This window comes from Gigantopelta aegis, chromosome 12 (genome assembly GCF_016097555.1).
Source record: "Gigantopelta aegis isolate Gae_Host chromosome 12, Gae_host_genome, whole genome shotgun sequence".
In the NCBI taxonomy this organism is placed as follows: domain Eukaryota; kingdom Metazoa; phylum Mollusca; class Gastropoda; order Neomphalida; family Peltospiridae; genus Gigantopelta; species Gigantopelta aegis.
Genome location: NC_054710.1, coordinates 19,022,517 through 19,038,279, shown reverse-complemented (window position 1 = coordinate 19,038,279; position 15,763 = coordinate 19,022,517). Strand labels below are relative to the sequence as shown.

The window sequence follows — 15,763 nt, the reverse complement described above, 5'->3', positions numbered from 1 at the left end:
TCAGTTAGTGCCATCCATAACTTGTGTAACTCGACCGAAGTCGGCCCAAGTAATTGCCTTGATAGATTGTATCATTTATTCTGATTGGTTGAGTTGATTGTCTGCTCAGTTAGTGCCATTAATAACTTGTGTAACTCGACCGAAGTCGGCCCAAGTAATTGCCTTGATAGATTGTATCATTTATTCTGATTGGTTGAGTTGATTGTCTGCTCAGTTAGTGCCATCCATAACTTGTGTAACTCGACCGAAGTCGGCCCAAGTAATTGCCTTGATAGATTGTATCATTTATTCTGATTGGTTGAGTTGATTGTCTGCTCAGTTAGTGCCATCCATAACTTGTGTAACTCGACCGAAGTCGGCCCAAGTAATTGCCTTGATAGATTGTATCATTTATTCTGATTGGTCGAGTTGATTGACTGCTCAGTTAGTGCCATCCATAACTTGTGTAACCTGGCCCAAGTAATTGCCTTGATAGATTGTATCATTTATTCTGATTGGTTCAGTTGATTGTCTGCTCAGTTAATTAGCGCCATTAATAAAGAATGGAAGTTGGATTGAATTGGGGTGTATTTGGATAAAGTACACCACAGAAATCTACCCTGATAAAATTGAAATCTTAATTTTATTATTTTTGCAAAAACTACCCCCAGCATATATAGTACATGTGCAGCTTTGGTGCAAATCTAAAGCCCTGACATTAGCCAAATAGTATGTAACATAATGTACGACATTAATGAAAAAGTACCTTCAGTAGATGATGCCCATGGTATCAGTTGTTAGGTCATTTAACCCCATACCCTCACCTTACCGCTCTCCGTCTCTCGCTGTCAGTCTTGTCTGTCTCTCTATCGTAGGTGTTAATGTTTACATTGAACAATACGTAACATTTACTTTACACTGCTTCGTTTACAGAAACTGTTAGTCTCTCTCTCTCTCTCTCTCTCTGTTTGTGTGTGTGTCAGTCTCGGTCTGTCTGTCTCTTTCCCTCTCTATCTGTCTTTCTATCCCCCTCTCTCTGTATGTCTGTCTCTTTCTCTCTCTATCAGTCTGTCTATCTCCCCCCTCTCTCTATGTCTGTATCTGTCTCTGTCTCTCTCTCTCTCTCTCTGTCTGTCTGTCTCTTTCTTCCTCCGACTCTCTCTCTTCTCTCTCTGTCAGTCTGTCCCCCCTCTCTCTATGTCTCTCTGTCTCTCTCAGTCTGTCTCTCTCTCTGTCTCTTTCTCTCTCTCTCGTGTAGGTGTTAGTGTATAAATTGAACAATACATAAGATTTACTTTACACTAATTCGTTTACAGAAACTAAACGTGCAGCAATATTATGATCATCCCAAGGCACCAGTAGAGGAGGCGTGAGTTTCATGTTTTAAAAACAATTTTCATTATTACTTATATGACTTAAAATATCTGGGATAATCTTTGCTTTGATCATTGCACAACTACAACAGCTAATCAATTAATAATCTTCGATTGTTTTTTCACTGTATTCAGAACTTTAGTTTCATTCATTATATGTTCTTAATCATGAGTTAGTTAAACATGTTATATGATCTACCGAGAGATATATATCCACCTATTTTGACTCTTTTGTTTTAGAAGTGTGTCCCAAATGTTTCTTTATGTAAAGTTTTGTTTGTTTATCTCAAACTCAAAATATACACTGTATCCCAAAAGACTTATGTGTATGATCCCAAATGACACATTTACAGATGTCGCTGTTTATTGTGAGCTATCACTTGTTCCTGAACACTCCACTATAGTCCAAGGAGAGTGATTTTCAGCTCCCATTAGCATGTGAAGTTATATAGTATCAATATGGTAATACCTTAAATGGCTCCCCATATTGCAAGTTAAGGGAGCAGTTAATTAATCAAGTTATTTTTTTTTTTCACATTGAGCGGGCCTGGAAATAATTGTTTTAGAGGTGCCTGTCAAAATGACGTATATCAGTCATTTTGAGCCTGTCAAAAATTAAACTGTAACTGTCAACCAAATGTTAATCATGTACTATTATATTATACCCATCTATAGTCCTTAGTGACATTAATTATATTTTATTGTTTAGGTCATCCATGTCCGTACATCAGAAGTGTTTCTGGTCATCCTGATGTTTTTAATAAGACAAACTCAGGGCTTGAATTTAACCACAGCACCGATGGCAATTGCTGTCAATGTGATATAATTGACGTAGGTCAGGTGTGTCACAGACTGCACTCTCGTTCCGCGTGATAAAAATTACTCCCGTCTCAGTAAAGCTCCCCAATGATGGCAAAAATGTAGACACTAAAATGGATAGCCCTACACAATTCTGTACATTTGAAAAATAACCTTTCAGCCATGTTTATTTGTTATTGGGGGGTGGGGGTGGGGGTGGGGGCCATTTCGATGGGCCGTTTCACCAACGGTTGTTTAAAAATAAATTGCTGTGGGTTAAGTTCGAGCCCTGTGAAATGTATTATTTGACATTTTTTAAACACGTGCCTCTGAGAAGTAAAGGTTATGGAGACGAGCTCTAGTTTATTATTTAAAGGTATGTCCCCATTTCAACATCACAGACCCTTGTTTCATTCTGTTGTAACTTTATCCAAATGTTTTTACAGATTTGTAGATTATATTAACCAAACTTTGTGTCCACTTTATGAGGTTGAAACTAGTATCTGTGACTTTTAACTGTTACATGTGTTTGTCTTTGAACATTTATAGTCTGCCTCTGGATTGCAAGGAAATGCTGCGTCCCATGTACCACATTTACATAATATCGATGGCCATCTGCAAAATTAAGGTGAGGACACTCAAAGGAGCAATTTATGTTTTGTTTAAAAACTAAAGAAACAAACGTAGTCCAGTCATAATTAAAGCACTAACTTGATGCTCGGTTGGTCTGGGATCGATCCCTGTCTGTGGGCCCTTTGGGTTATTTCTCGTTCCAGCTAGTGCACCCCGACAATTATATCAAAGTTTGTGGTATGTGCTATCTTGTCTATGGGATGGTGTATATAAAAGATCCTTTGTTACTAATGGAAAAATGTAGCGAGTTTCCTTTTTTATTAAGACTACCATATTTTGTGGAATATAACCCGCTATTTGTTTCCTGCAAATTAGAAGAGGCAGTTTTTATAACGGTGCAGTTATGAATGAGAGTTTTTAGTTATATTAGATAAATGTACATGTAAACTTCACCGATTAAAATAATGTGTACATGAGATTGGACAATGCGGTAACATGTGCAACATCACAAGTACATGTATAACATCTGTGACATTTTTTACTTGATGCATTATATTCCTCACTATTAGTGTTCAATCACATTATAGGCTACTGACAAAATGGCAACTATCATCAAAATTGCAGTAACATAGGAATATTGTGAAACTGCAGAACTTAAAGTCCTCTGGAGGCTCGAATTTTTTTCAATGGTCACAAACATTGTGCATGGACATGATTTACGAAAATATGTTAGTGTGAAAATGCATACACGTTTTTTCCATTTTATTGTATTGTACTGTACTGTTTCTCTTGTAGAATGTACAAACATTTGAAGAGTGGTATGCCAGTCTTTTATCAGCCACACTTCTTAAAAAGGAAAAAAAGTCTTAAAGGAAACATGTCACGTAAACCATATTTGGCACCAACCATGTACAATTAATTATAAATTGAATCACCTAAAAAAAAAAAATATAAAAAATTAATTACTTAAAATATCTCCATAAAAGAACCCCAGATACGAGCTCTTAGCGGAAATTGCCGATCTTTAATGAGCAGGGCAATCACGAGGTCCGTGACGTCAGAGACGCGTCGCTTGATCTGACGCCTTACACTTAAAAGCATTAGTCCGTACCACGCATAAAGAATCAAAGACTTGCACAGCTTACCAAAACAATGAGTGTTCGTTCGCAAAACGTTTTGCCGTATCAATATGAGCTGTTAGTAAATGAAGAAAGACACACATTTACTTACAACAGTGATACTGAAGAAAAAACGGATAGCGAGTCGAAGGGTGGAGAAACTGATGGTGCCAGACCAGACCGGTCGACCAATTTACAGCCCGGAGCCCGAAAGTAACCCGGAGACAAAACCAAAACTCGGATGCTAATGCCGAGGTGTATACTGTTCATATTTAGCATAAAGATACACCTCGATATGATGTATTTAAATATGTAAAAAATATAAATGTAGGACAAACATTTTTGGGTGGTTTTTTTTAGAAAATATCGCATTTTTTATGTTCGGGCTGTACATAATGAAATCTGTATGCACAGTGTAAACAAACGCTGTAATTTACGACAAGGCACTTCACTTTAATTAACCTGGCTTGTAAAACAACATAAATGACTTGAGAGTATAATCAACTTTTAAACTAAATATATTTCTATTTGCATCAATAGAACGAAATGGGGTTATAGTATTTTTCTCTCATAAAAAAAAGTAGCATATTATTAGGCCTATTGGTTGGGTGCGTTAGAGTAAAAACGACCACTCATGATACCCAAGTGATAATTTTCTTTTCTTTGGTACTACGTAAATGGTCAATTTTGTAATTTTAGATGGGAAAGTCTACTTAATCAAGGGTTTTACAGCATTATTTACAGTAATGAAGCAGGGCGGCTGATAATGTCCATTAACATTGTACTATAGTCGCGACAGGTTACGCCACAATACCCTGTGATCTTAAAAAAACTGGCACGTATTTTGTACGTATGTCTAGACCGTGGTAATCACTTACCTGGTCGATACCCTGCAATATACACCTGCCATTCAGGAGTGCGAATAATTTTAACATGCTCACATACCACTAGAGTTTCGAGCATGTCCGTCCCGGGGCCTGTCTCTGGATAGCCAGTGACTTGCTCCGGGACAGAACAAAATTAAGGGGATAATTTTGAAATTTACATCTAAAAATTAAATAGTGGGAATTGACTGCTCGGCCGAATATTTATATAATTTGGAGCATTTTAGAAGGACAGTCCAAAAATAAATAAGAGAAAGAAGAGAGGATCGGACTATTTAATAATATTTTTGACATAACATTTTGAACGAAGGTCTAAAAGTTTAAAGTCCGATCTATATGGTCCGGGCCAGGGGGGGAGGGGTAATTTTGAGGTGGGCGGAATTTGGAATACGAATTTAGTAGTTAGGTCAAAGACCGAAGACCAAAATTCAGGAATCACATGTGCAGGCCACGGAAAGAAAGGACCAATTAACTAAAACAACACTCCGATTCTCAAGTCAGCCCGTGGATGAAACATAATAGTTATTTCGACACCGACAGTAGTGGTTTATTTTGTATTGAACTTCGTGTTGCTTTGGGGCTTCGGGCGATGAGGAACGTTTTTGTGACGTATTCCGCCCGAAGATTAAAAACATTATTTAAAATTATTATTGTTTTCTACACGTTTTTTAAAAACATATTTAAATACATCGTACTGAGATGTATCCTCATGCCAAATCCCATGTTTGTATATGCCATATTTAATTACTTATTGACGTTTCCTTCTTCGGACGGTGAATACAGATTTTGTTATGTAGGCCTACAGCCCTAACATGAAAAATCTTTTTTTTTGCAAAAAAATAAATAAATAAAAAATTCTACATTTTTGTTTTAACATATATAAATACATCATGCTGAGGTGTATCTTTGTGCCAAATATGTACAATGTACACCTCGGCATTCGCAACCGAGTACTATATTTGTCTCCGGGTAACGTTCGGGCTCCGGGCTGTAAATAGGCTGACACCAAAGTACTATGCGGTGTTGGTGTCCAATCTTTTCTTTTGCGATAAAATACACGCGTCTTTCTTCGGATACAATCCTTTGGAAAACCATAAAAAGACAATCCCGATCGTTTAAAGTGTTTATTTTTACACCCAAAGGCCGCGCATTACGGCACTGTTGGACTGAAAGGATCGTAAGCCCCTTACTCCATATATAAACAGTTAACAACAATGGAAGAGTACAGCGGCTCTGACGTCACTTCCCTTTTTTTCCGAACGCTCACGAAGAAATATGCATAAACCGTACTTTGATACTGATTAGCGTAATTTCTTCATTTTAAGTTAACTACACGTATTTTATTGTTATAAAGTTATTTGTATATTATTTTTATATCATTTTTCTTTTAAAATGAGCTATAATATGGTCTCGTGTCATGTTTCCTTTAAGGAAAGGAAGCCCAAGCACTGGTAAGGTCTCACTCCACAGTTCACCTCTGGGTGAGAGTTCATTCACCGGCCTCGGTGGTGTCGAGCTTAAGCCATCGGACATAAGACTGGTAGATACAGGATTTCTAGCCTGGTACCGGCTCCCACCCAGAGCGAGTTTTATCGACTTAATGCATAGGTGTAAGACCACTACATCTTCTTCTTTCTCACTAACAACTAAACCACTGTCCTGGACAGACAGCCCAGATAGCCGAGGTGTGTGTCCAGGATAGCGTGCTTGTACCTTAATTGGATAGAAGTACAAAAATAAAGAAGTTGAAATGAAATCATTTATCACGTCCACTATATAGCTAATTGTATCTAACTGTGACATGTTCCGGTTCACATATTCACTTCTAGTAATTGGGGAAGAATTAAAACAGTTTGTATTTTTAATGGTAAGCCTTCTGGTTGAATTTTGACCATGTTATTTTATAATATTGTGCATTGACATTTTGGGACATGGGTGTATAGCGGAAGAGACAGCCGGAGTGAACTGGTTAATGAACCACCTTTTCGGACTGGTACTACAGCCAGATGCATATAGCAAAAAACTGAGAAACAATTTGGGAGTGAAAATAATTAGATATGCTTACATAATGTATGTTCGCAAAGGTGTATGGTGTTTGAAGTTGGGCAATTTAACACGGTTTCAATGACAGTCTTGATTAAAGCTATTTTCTGTTGTTTTATTATTTTCGGTCAGATCAAATGTGCAAAACATTGGGAAATATGAATTAGTAGCAAACGTGGGGAAATATGAGTTAGTAGCAAGCAAGATAGATAATTGTATTAATGAATACTACCAATTCCTTTGTTTTTAGTTCGAGGTACATACCTTTTTTGTGTGACATAAAAATGTAGATGTTCTTCACAAGCTTCAGGCGAGTGATTTGCATTCCATAAAAAAACCTGAGAGTACAGCTTGGACATATTGACAAAAATAGGTTCTGAATAGTGCACATTGAAAAATCAATGATAATAATATACTCTGTCAAAAAAGAAACGCATAGGTGATAGGGAAAGAAGAAAAGTATTTGATTTTACAAAATATCGGGTTTTTTGTACAATGTTGCTGAATGACCATGTTTGTTAATGTTCCTGGAATGGGACAGCATGCCCAAATGCACCCTAAAACAAATTTAACACATGTTGTGCGACACTTGCAGGAAATCGGGCGTGAAATGGTCTAATTTTGGCAAATGCACGTGAAACTCAGGGAAAAGATTGGGGTAGTGATGGGTATTTAAAGCTGCAATGCTCGCAATGATGCCTCATTTCCATTTCGATGCAGACAAGTTACAAGATGCCAAGGCTAAGCCTGCCGAATCGAAACATTGCAATAGGCCGCCTCCAGTTACGTGAATCGCAGTCAGCAGTCGCATGCCACATGAACGTCCATCAGAGCACCATTTCACGTCTCTGGGACAGGTTCCAGCAGTTTCATTCAGCTAAAGACTGGCCCAGAAGTGGAAGACCTTGCATAACAACTGCAGCACAAGATCACTACATCCGGGTTCTGCACTTGCGTCACCGAATTGCCACAGCAATGAATACTGCTGGACGCATACCTGGTTTGAGAAGGGTGTCTGCACAAACCATTCGGAACCCACTTTCAGAAGCTAGTTTACGGGCTAGGAGACCATATGTCGGCCCTGTCCTGTGACGTCAACATCGACATTTACGTGTTCGCTGGTGCACGAATGTACAGGTGTGGAACGACAACGTGTTTACAGACGCCGCAATGAACGTTTTGCCAACAACTGCGTCACCCAAGTTGACAGATTCAGTGGAGGGAGTGTCATGATGTGGGGAGCCATCTTATACACCGGCAGAAGTGAACTTGTGTTTGTACAAGGCAATCCGACAGCTGTACGCTACCGGGATGAAATTCTTCAACGTCACATGCTTACCATTTTGGATTGACAGAGAGAACTCTTTCAGCAGGACAATGCCAGGCTGCATACGGCATGTGTAACAATGGATTTCCTACAGAATGTGAACATTAATGTGCTGCCATGGCATCAAGATCGCCAGATCTCAACCCCATTGAATATCTATGGGACGAACTGGACAGACGTGTACACCAGCGTAACCCGGAGCCTCAGACGCTTTCGCAACAGTCACATTCACTGCAGGAAGAATGGGCTAGGATTCCACATGCCCGGATTCAGACTCATTAAGTCTATGCCAAGGAGATGTCGCGCAATGATTGCTGCTGCTGGTGGCCACACAAGGTACTGATTTCAGCGCCCTCATGTGACGCTGTTTGGTGCCGAAAACGCCTCCACTGCCATCAGTCCATAGCAAGAACGTTGTCACATACTCATGTCAAATTTTACTGTGATACGATCATAAATGACGAAATTATGCCACTTTGTATTAAAGAGATAATTCCATGAATATTTCGCCTATGCGTTTCTTTTTTGACAGAGTATATAATAAAATAATGATATATTTTAAATACTAGAGCCAACTGGGCTTAAAGCAGCTTCTATTCAGTAACCAATGACAGGTGCACAGTTATCATATTTTTAGGCAGATGATAAAAAAAAAACACCCAAAAACCCAACCCTGTACACTTCTTAATTAAATTAAGGAGCATTTGAGGGATCAAGGTCGATCGCACACTTCAGATATGAAGGACTGACTTTGGGTTACTACAAACCAGTATGACCAGAAACATTCTGGATTTGCCAGAAATGATAATTAAGCAAAACATTGTAAGTTAACTAAAAGGCTGTAATAGCCGAAAATATTATACACTAGCTAATAGCTAATGTTCAGCATCTTAAAGCCCCAACGAGCACACCACTGTGGTGAATGTTTATAACAATGCCAGTTTGTATCTGTTTCAGATGAACAGCAAGCTGAGAAACAAGGGTGTTGGCAACGTTATCCTGTGAAAGGCTTGGAGGAGTTGTTCGTTAGATAACAGTTTTTCTATTTGAAATTTGCTTTGCGATGTGTATTTTAAAAAACTATTGACAAGTATTTTCATACCATAAATGTATAAATATTGATTATTAACAAGTTATTAACCTGATTTAATTTACCATTTGTCATACCGAACATAAATAATATTAATGATGTTAAATAATGAAATTCGTACTACCGTTTTTTTTAAATAGCCCAGAAAAATCATTACAATATTTGGTATTTTCTATGCATTATTAGACTAAGAGGTAAATGGCTATAGTCAGAATTTCAGGTAAGGAAGGTTTGATAAGCCTACTTTATGTAAAACGTGGTGCTGATTCCAAAAATACCAGTCTTATTGATCCTACTTAGTACAGCCGTAAATTGGTAACAGGTGAGAGGTTTCCCCCAAAAATGACAAAAGAAATCACTTTCAATTGCTGGTTGCACTGCTAAATATTCCTTTGTGCACTGCAATACCGATATATCCCCTTTATTTTGTCGTATCACCACCATTGTTCCCTTGGCACATTGGTCAGTCTTACAATGACGTATGCTTACAAACAATGGGCAGTATGTGCAATACCTGCTGTGATTTTTTAAAAGGCAAAGTGAAATTGGCAATCGCGTGTCTTTGGTTGGTCTGGTCCTCCAGAAACCTTTTAGCAATTTCCATACCAGATATGATTTTGCAGTGGAACAAGACAAACCCTTAACTGACATGTAAGCCACAAACTGTACTATCTGTTCTAGGCTTGGTGGCCAGTAATCAGTTATTTTTAGTTCTACACAAAAATCAATAAATAAGTTATATCCTCTATCATACGTTGTGTGAGTGCTGTCCACCACTGATGCCCTCAAAAGTCTGTCAAGTTCATGTTGTTTAGTAGTTCTGCAAATTGCGCGGGTACTTCCGCTGGGAGCTTGTCTGTCTCTGGAGCTAAATCCTTGAATCTTCACCACTGTTTGCGAGAAATGGAATCATCTATTTCTTCTTCTTCGTCTTCTGCGTTCAAGCTATAGTTGATCATGCTTTAGATTTGGGGTCTGGTTGTGGTGAACCCCAAAGCTTGACAGCCAGTGTTGCTCAGTTCGGCCAGTGCTTTATCCTGGCTTCATTGTAGAGGGGGCAGAATTGCAGGATGTGCTCTGGGGACTGTGGTCCTGTTTGACATGGACATTCATCAGTGTCTGCCAGTTTCAGGCGGTACATATGGGATCTGAGATGGCTGGTTCTTAGCCTGAAAATGGTTATCTCTTGGTATCTTTCCAGATGATGGATTGGATCCTTGGTTGTAGCGTGGGTGCATCGGAACTTTCTCTTAATTATGGTTTTTGTTTCTCTGAAGGAGATTGGATGATTTGGCTGTTCTATTGTGCTTCCCTCCTTTGCCAGCCTGTCAGCATGTTCATTCCCTGCAATACCACAGTGCGCTGGAACCCAATGGACTACAACTTTCATGTGTAGATAAAGGTCAGCCAGTCCCTGTTGAACTGTTATTACTAGGTTTTCTTCAGGTGACTGTATGCTCTGAGTGAGGGATTTGCAATCTGTCAGGAACACAACATGTGATGGAAGTGGATTCTCCAAATTGATGATTCTGGTGGCTTGAAGAAGGGCATTTGTTTCTGCTCTGAAGTTTGTTGACTGTTTTCCTGCTGGGTATGATCTGTAAGTTACTTGTCATCAGGAAATCTTACGTGGACACCACTACCAGCATTCTTTACTGCCTCTTCAGCTGAGCCATCAGTGTAGACATGGGTCCACTGTGAGGTGTTGTACTGGTCTTGAAGCATTTCCAGTGTGAGAGACTTTAGGATGGCATCTGACTGTTCTCCCTTCCTGGTGATTCCTGGAACATCCTCTACAATGGTCATGTCTTTTAATGATGTTGTCCAATCATCTATATTTATCAAGTGTTCCCGTTCTTCAGGTGTCCTTGGTAGGTTACCAGAGTATTTGTGTCCAAGCTGTCTGGCAAGATAATTTATGCTGCTTCGTTTTAAACGGGTTTTTTGTTCGCTCTTGGAGTTGTTGATGTGCTGGGCGAGATGGAAGCCTCTTTAATTTCTCGACCATGATTAAGAGTTTCTCCTCTCTTTGTGTGTCTAGTGGCAGCAGTCCTGTTGTTTGTTCCAGTGCACTGATTAGAGTGGTTTTCAGGCCACCTGTTATAAGGCACATTCCTTGTATCTTTGTCAGTCTGTTGGAGTTTGTCTTTGCAGCAGTTGCCCAGGCTGATGATCTGTATTCCATAACAGGTCTGACAGCTCCTGTGTACACTATTTGATTCGTCGTCCCTGCCAAGTGTTGTGCAAGAAAACTAATATTATTTTGTAACAGCATTCCTAATGAGTGCCATAACATTTTTTTTATTTGGACAACTGTTTGTTAATTACTGTGACCAATGCTTCATTATCAATATGCACAATATTTTTTTTATTAAGGAAAAAACTGCCCCAAATTTATACGGCAAAGACTACAGGTACCAACTCCAAAAATGTAACCTCTTACATGATGGGGTGTAAACTCCAATGTGAAGGCCACGGAAAAAAACACCCAGTGCCCCTGAAAATAAGCCCCACAACCCAATTTGCTGTTACCTGCACTATCTGTAAACAGCTGCATAACGTTGCTATGTGACCAGTGGGTACATAGACAGTAATGTTTCCCGTTGAATGATTGCAGGAAAATTAGCCACATTTGTATGTCTTTAATGATGTTGTCTAATCCTCTACATCTATCAAGGGTTCCCGTTCTTCAGGTGTCCTTGGTAGGTTATCACAGTATGTGTGTCCAAGCTGTCTGGCAAGACAGTTTATGCTGCTTCGTTTTAAATGGTTTTTTGTTCGCTCTTGGAGTTGTTGATTTGCTGGGCGAGATGGAAGCCTCTTTAATTTCTCGACCGTGACCAAAAATGTAACCTCTTACATGATGGAGAGTAAACTCCAATGTGAAGGCCATGGAAAAAACACCCAGTGCCCCTGAAAATAAGCCCCACAAGCCAATTCGCTGTTACCTGCACTATTTGTAAGCAGCTGCATAACATTGCTATGTGACCAGTGGGTACATAGACAGTAATGTTTCCCATTGAATGATTGCAGGAAAATTAGCCACATTTCTATGTCTTCTCGCATTTCAGCTGATACCCTTATAAAGTGGTGTGGTTGTCTAACCCCACATGTCATGTCATAAATTCTTTTCTTCTTTTTTTCTTCTTTTTTTTTCTTTTTTTAAAATGATTTATTGTCCCCAGATCACTGGCAATGTCAAGCTTGGGGTGCCTTGAATCATTGTCTTACATTTCATAATATTTACATATAGTTATACATACATTGTACGTAGTGCATACATACATACATACATGTACATACATACATGCACACCTACATACATACATACATACATACATGCACACCTACATACATACATACATGCACACCTACATACATATATACATACATGCACACCTACATACATACATACATACATATGTACTCATATTACATATACCAATACTTCATATATACTTTCAAAACATAGTCATACCCTATTAATGTATATGTACACACATAATTATCTGAAATGATTTTGATCTGAGAGTCAAAGAAAAGAAAAGAAAAGAGAAATAGGGAAGAAAAGAAAGAAAGACAGAAAAGACAGAGGGGAGAAAGAAACAATTTGTTTATGGGGTTCAGGCTAATTCAAAAACAATAAAATAATAAAATTTAATAAGTGAAGCAAAATAGTGTCTACCAGTTAATATCCACACTTAATGTCATATAGAGAAGAAGCAGTTACGAGTAGATATGGTGGATGTAAGATTCATAAAAGAGATAAATCTAGAATTGTATTTCCAAACAAGTTATGGTATTTTTGTAAATAAAAAGCAATAAGCAAAGAAAACAAAGGAAAGGGTCCTAACCTATAGTTAAAGAAGATGATGTTTTTGATGTTATTCGTCAATACTGAAAAGGTTAAACCACTTTCCCCAGTATTTAATAAATTTGTCATGTTCACAGTTTTTAAAATAAATGTATCTTTCTATTTGAAATTTATTTTGCAATATGTTTTTTTATAATTTTCATACTATAAATGTAATATTTTATATTGATTAGAATCCAGTTAACTACATTGCTAAACTCACCATTTATCATACCAAACATAACTGTATGTATAAATTCGCCTGTTACATGCCCTAGCATTTGGCACTGCCCGACTGAAAAAGTTTAAGGCTTGTAATTCTTTTAATGTAACCTTTTTCGCGAATCACAGCAACAACAATGCTTTTAACTCTTTTACCTTATCCCCTGGTATCATAACCACCATTTGTTGACAATGTTGTGTATTGATAACCAGAACTAAAAAGACTAATGAGGTGTTTGGGCCAACAGTTTTTCCCCCAAATTTCTGATTAAAGCCATTTACCTCTTGGAGTATATGTTAATGCATATTATAATTAAATCATCATGACACGCAAAGCAAATTACATAGAAATATTTATTTGGTAAAATATAGAATATATTCTTTTAGCAATATATTTATTTAAATGTTGGATTCTTTATCATATTTAAAATGTGTTGTTTTTCTACACATGTTAACATACATGTTTTGTACATTGTATTAAAGCATGCAGTGGAAATGGACTTGTTTTATTTACTTCATTTGTAAGAGGCTTAATTCTGGGTGGAAATTATGTTGTTACGTGTTATGGGCATCTGAGAATGGAGGAGGACAGGGAGCATTGCTCCTCCCTCCCCAACTCTGTAGATAATACACTGGCTCCCATTGTTTGAAGGCAATTAGGGCGGGGGGGAGCATTGCTCCTCACACCCCAACTCTGTACATAATACATTGGCTCCCACTGAAGGCAATGAGGGGCTGGGGGGGGGGGAGTATTGCTCCTCCCTCCCCAACTCTGTAGATAATACATTAACTCCCACTGTTTGAAGGCAATGAGGGGCGGGGGGGGGGGGGGAGCATTGCTCCTCCCTCCCCAACTGTAGATAATACATTAACTCCCACTGTTTGAAGGCAATGAGGGGCAGGGGGGGGGGGATTGCTCCTCCCTCCCCAACTCTGTAGATAATACATTAACTCCCACTGTTTGAAGGCAATGAGGGGCGGGGGGGGGCATTGCTCCTCCCTCCCCAACTGTAGATAATACACTAACTCCCACTGTTTGGAGGCAATAATACATTGCTCTCCCACTGTTTGAAGGCAATGAGGGGCAATGAGGGGGGGGGGGAGCATTGCTCCTCCCTCCCCAACTCTGTAGATAATACATTGACTCCCACTGTTTGAAGGCAATGAGGGGCGGGGGGGGGAGCATTGCTCCTCCCTCCCCAACTCTGTAGATAATACATTGACTCCCACTGTTTGAAGGCAATTAGGGGTGGGGGGGGGGGAGCATTGCTCCTCCCTCCCCAACTCTGTAGATAATACATTGACTCCCACTGTTTGAAGGCAATTAGGGGTGGGGGGAGCATTGCTCCTCCCTCCCCAACTCTGTAGATAATACATTGGCTCCCACTGTTTGAAGGCAATTAGGGGTGGGGGGGGGAGCATTGCTCCTCCCTCCCCAACTCTGTAGATAATACATTGACTCCCACTGTTTGAAGGCAATTAGGGGTGGGGGGGGGCATTGCTCCTCCCTCCCCAACTCTGTAGATAATACATTGACTCCCACTGTTTGAAGGCAATTAGGGGTGGGGGGGGGAGCATTGCTCCTCCCTCCCCAACTCTGTAGATAATACATTGACTCCCACTGTTTGAAGGCAATTAGGGGTGGGGGGGGCATTGCTCCTCCCTCCCCAACTCTGTAGATAATACATTGACTCCCACTGTTTGAAGGCAATTAGGGGTGGGGGGGAGCATTGCTCCTCCCTCCCCAACTCTGTAGATAATACATTGACTCCCACTGTTTGAAGGCAATTAGGGGCTCTGTAGATAATACATCGGGAAGGCAATGCATTGGATAATACATGGGAAGGCAATTGGGGGCAGGGGGGAGCATTGCTCCTCCCTCCCCAACTCAATTAGGGGCGGGGGGGCATTGCTCCTCCCCAACTCTGTAGATAATACATTGACTCCCACTGTTTGAAGGCAATTAGGGGCAGGGGGGAGCATTGCTCCTCCCTCCCCAACTCTGTAGATAATACATTGACTCCCACTGTTTGAAGGCAATTAGGGGCAGGGGGAGCATTGCTCCTCCCTCCCCAACTCTGTAGATAATACATTGACTCCCACTGTTTGAAGGCAATGAGGGGCGGGGGGGAGCATTGCTCCTCACCTCCCCAACTCTGTAGATAATACATTGACTCCCACTGTTTGAAGGCAATGAGGGGCGGGGGGGGGGGAGCATTGCTCCTCCCTCCCCAACTCTGTAAATAATACATTGACTCCCACTGTTTGAAGGCAATGAGGGGCAGGGGGGGAGCATTGCTCCTCCCTCCCCAACTCTGTAGATAATACATTGACTCCCACTGTTTGAAGGCAATGAGGGGCTCCCACTGTTTGGAGGCAATTAGGGGCGGGGGCAGCATTGCTCCTCACTCCCCAACTCTGTAGATAATACATTGCCTCCCACTGTTTGAAGGCAATGAGGGGCGGGGGGAGCATTGCTCCTCACTCCCCAACTCTGTAGATA

General features: G+C 39.9%; 1 protein-coding gene across 3 annotated transcripts in view; it reads left to right on the top strand.

Moving 5' to 3' along the window:
• The window catches only part of LOC121385795, a 29,950-nt gene that overhangs the window by 9,724 nt on the left and 4,463 nt on the right, over nucleotides 1-15,763 (top strand). For 2 of the 3 annotated variants that reach the window (XM_041516584.1, XM_041516582.1), the window contains 2 exons: nucleotides 1,296-1,348; nucleotides 2,700-2,778. In XM_041516584.1, the coding sequence (XP_041372518.1) occupies nucleotides 1,296-1,348; nucleotides 2,700-2,778 (132 nt within the window). Of the gene's footprint in view, nucleotides 1-1,295; nucleotides 1,349-2,699; nucleotides 2,779-3,518; nucleotides 3,691-15,763 lie in introns of those variants that run through there. The other variant, XM_041516583.1, reaches the window with a different exon arrangement.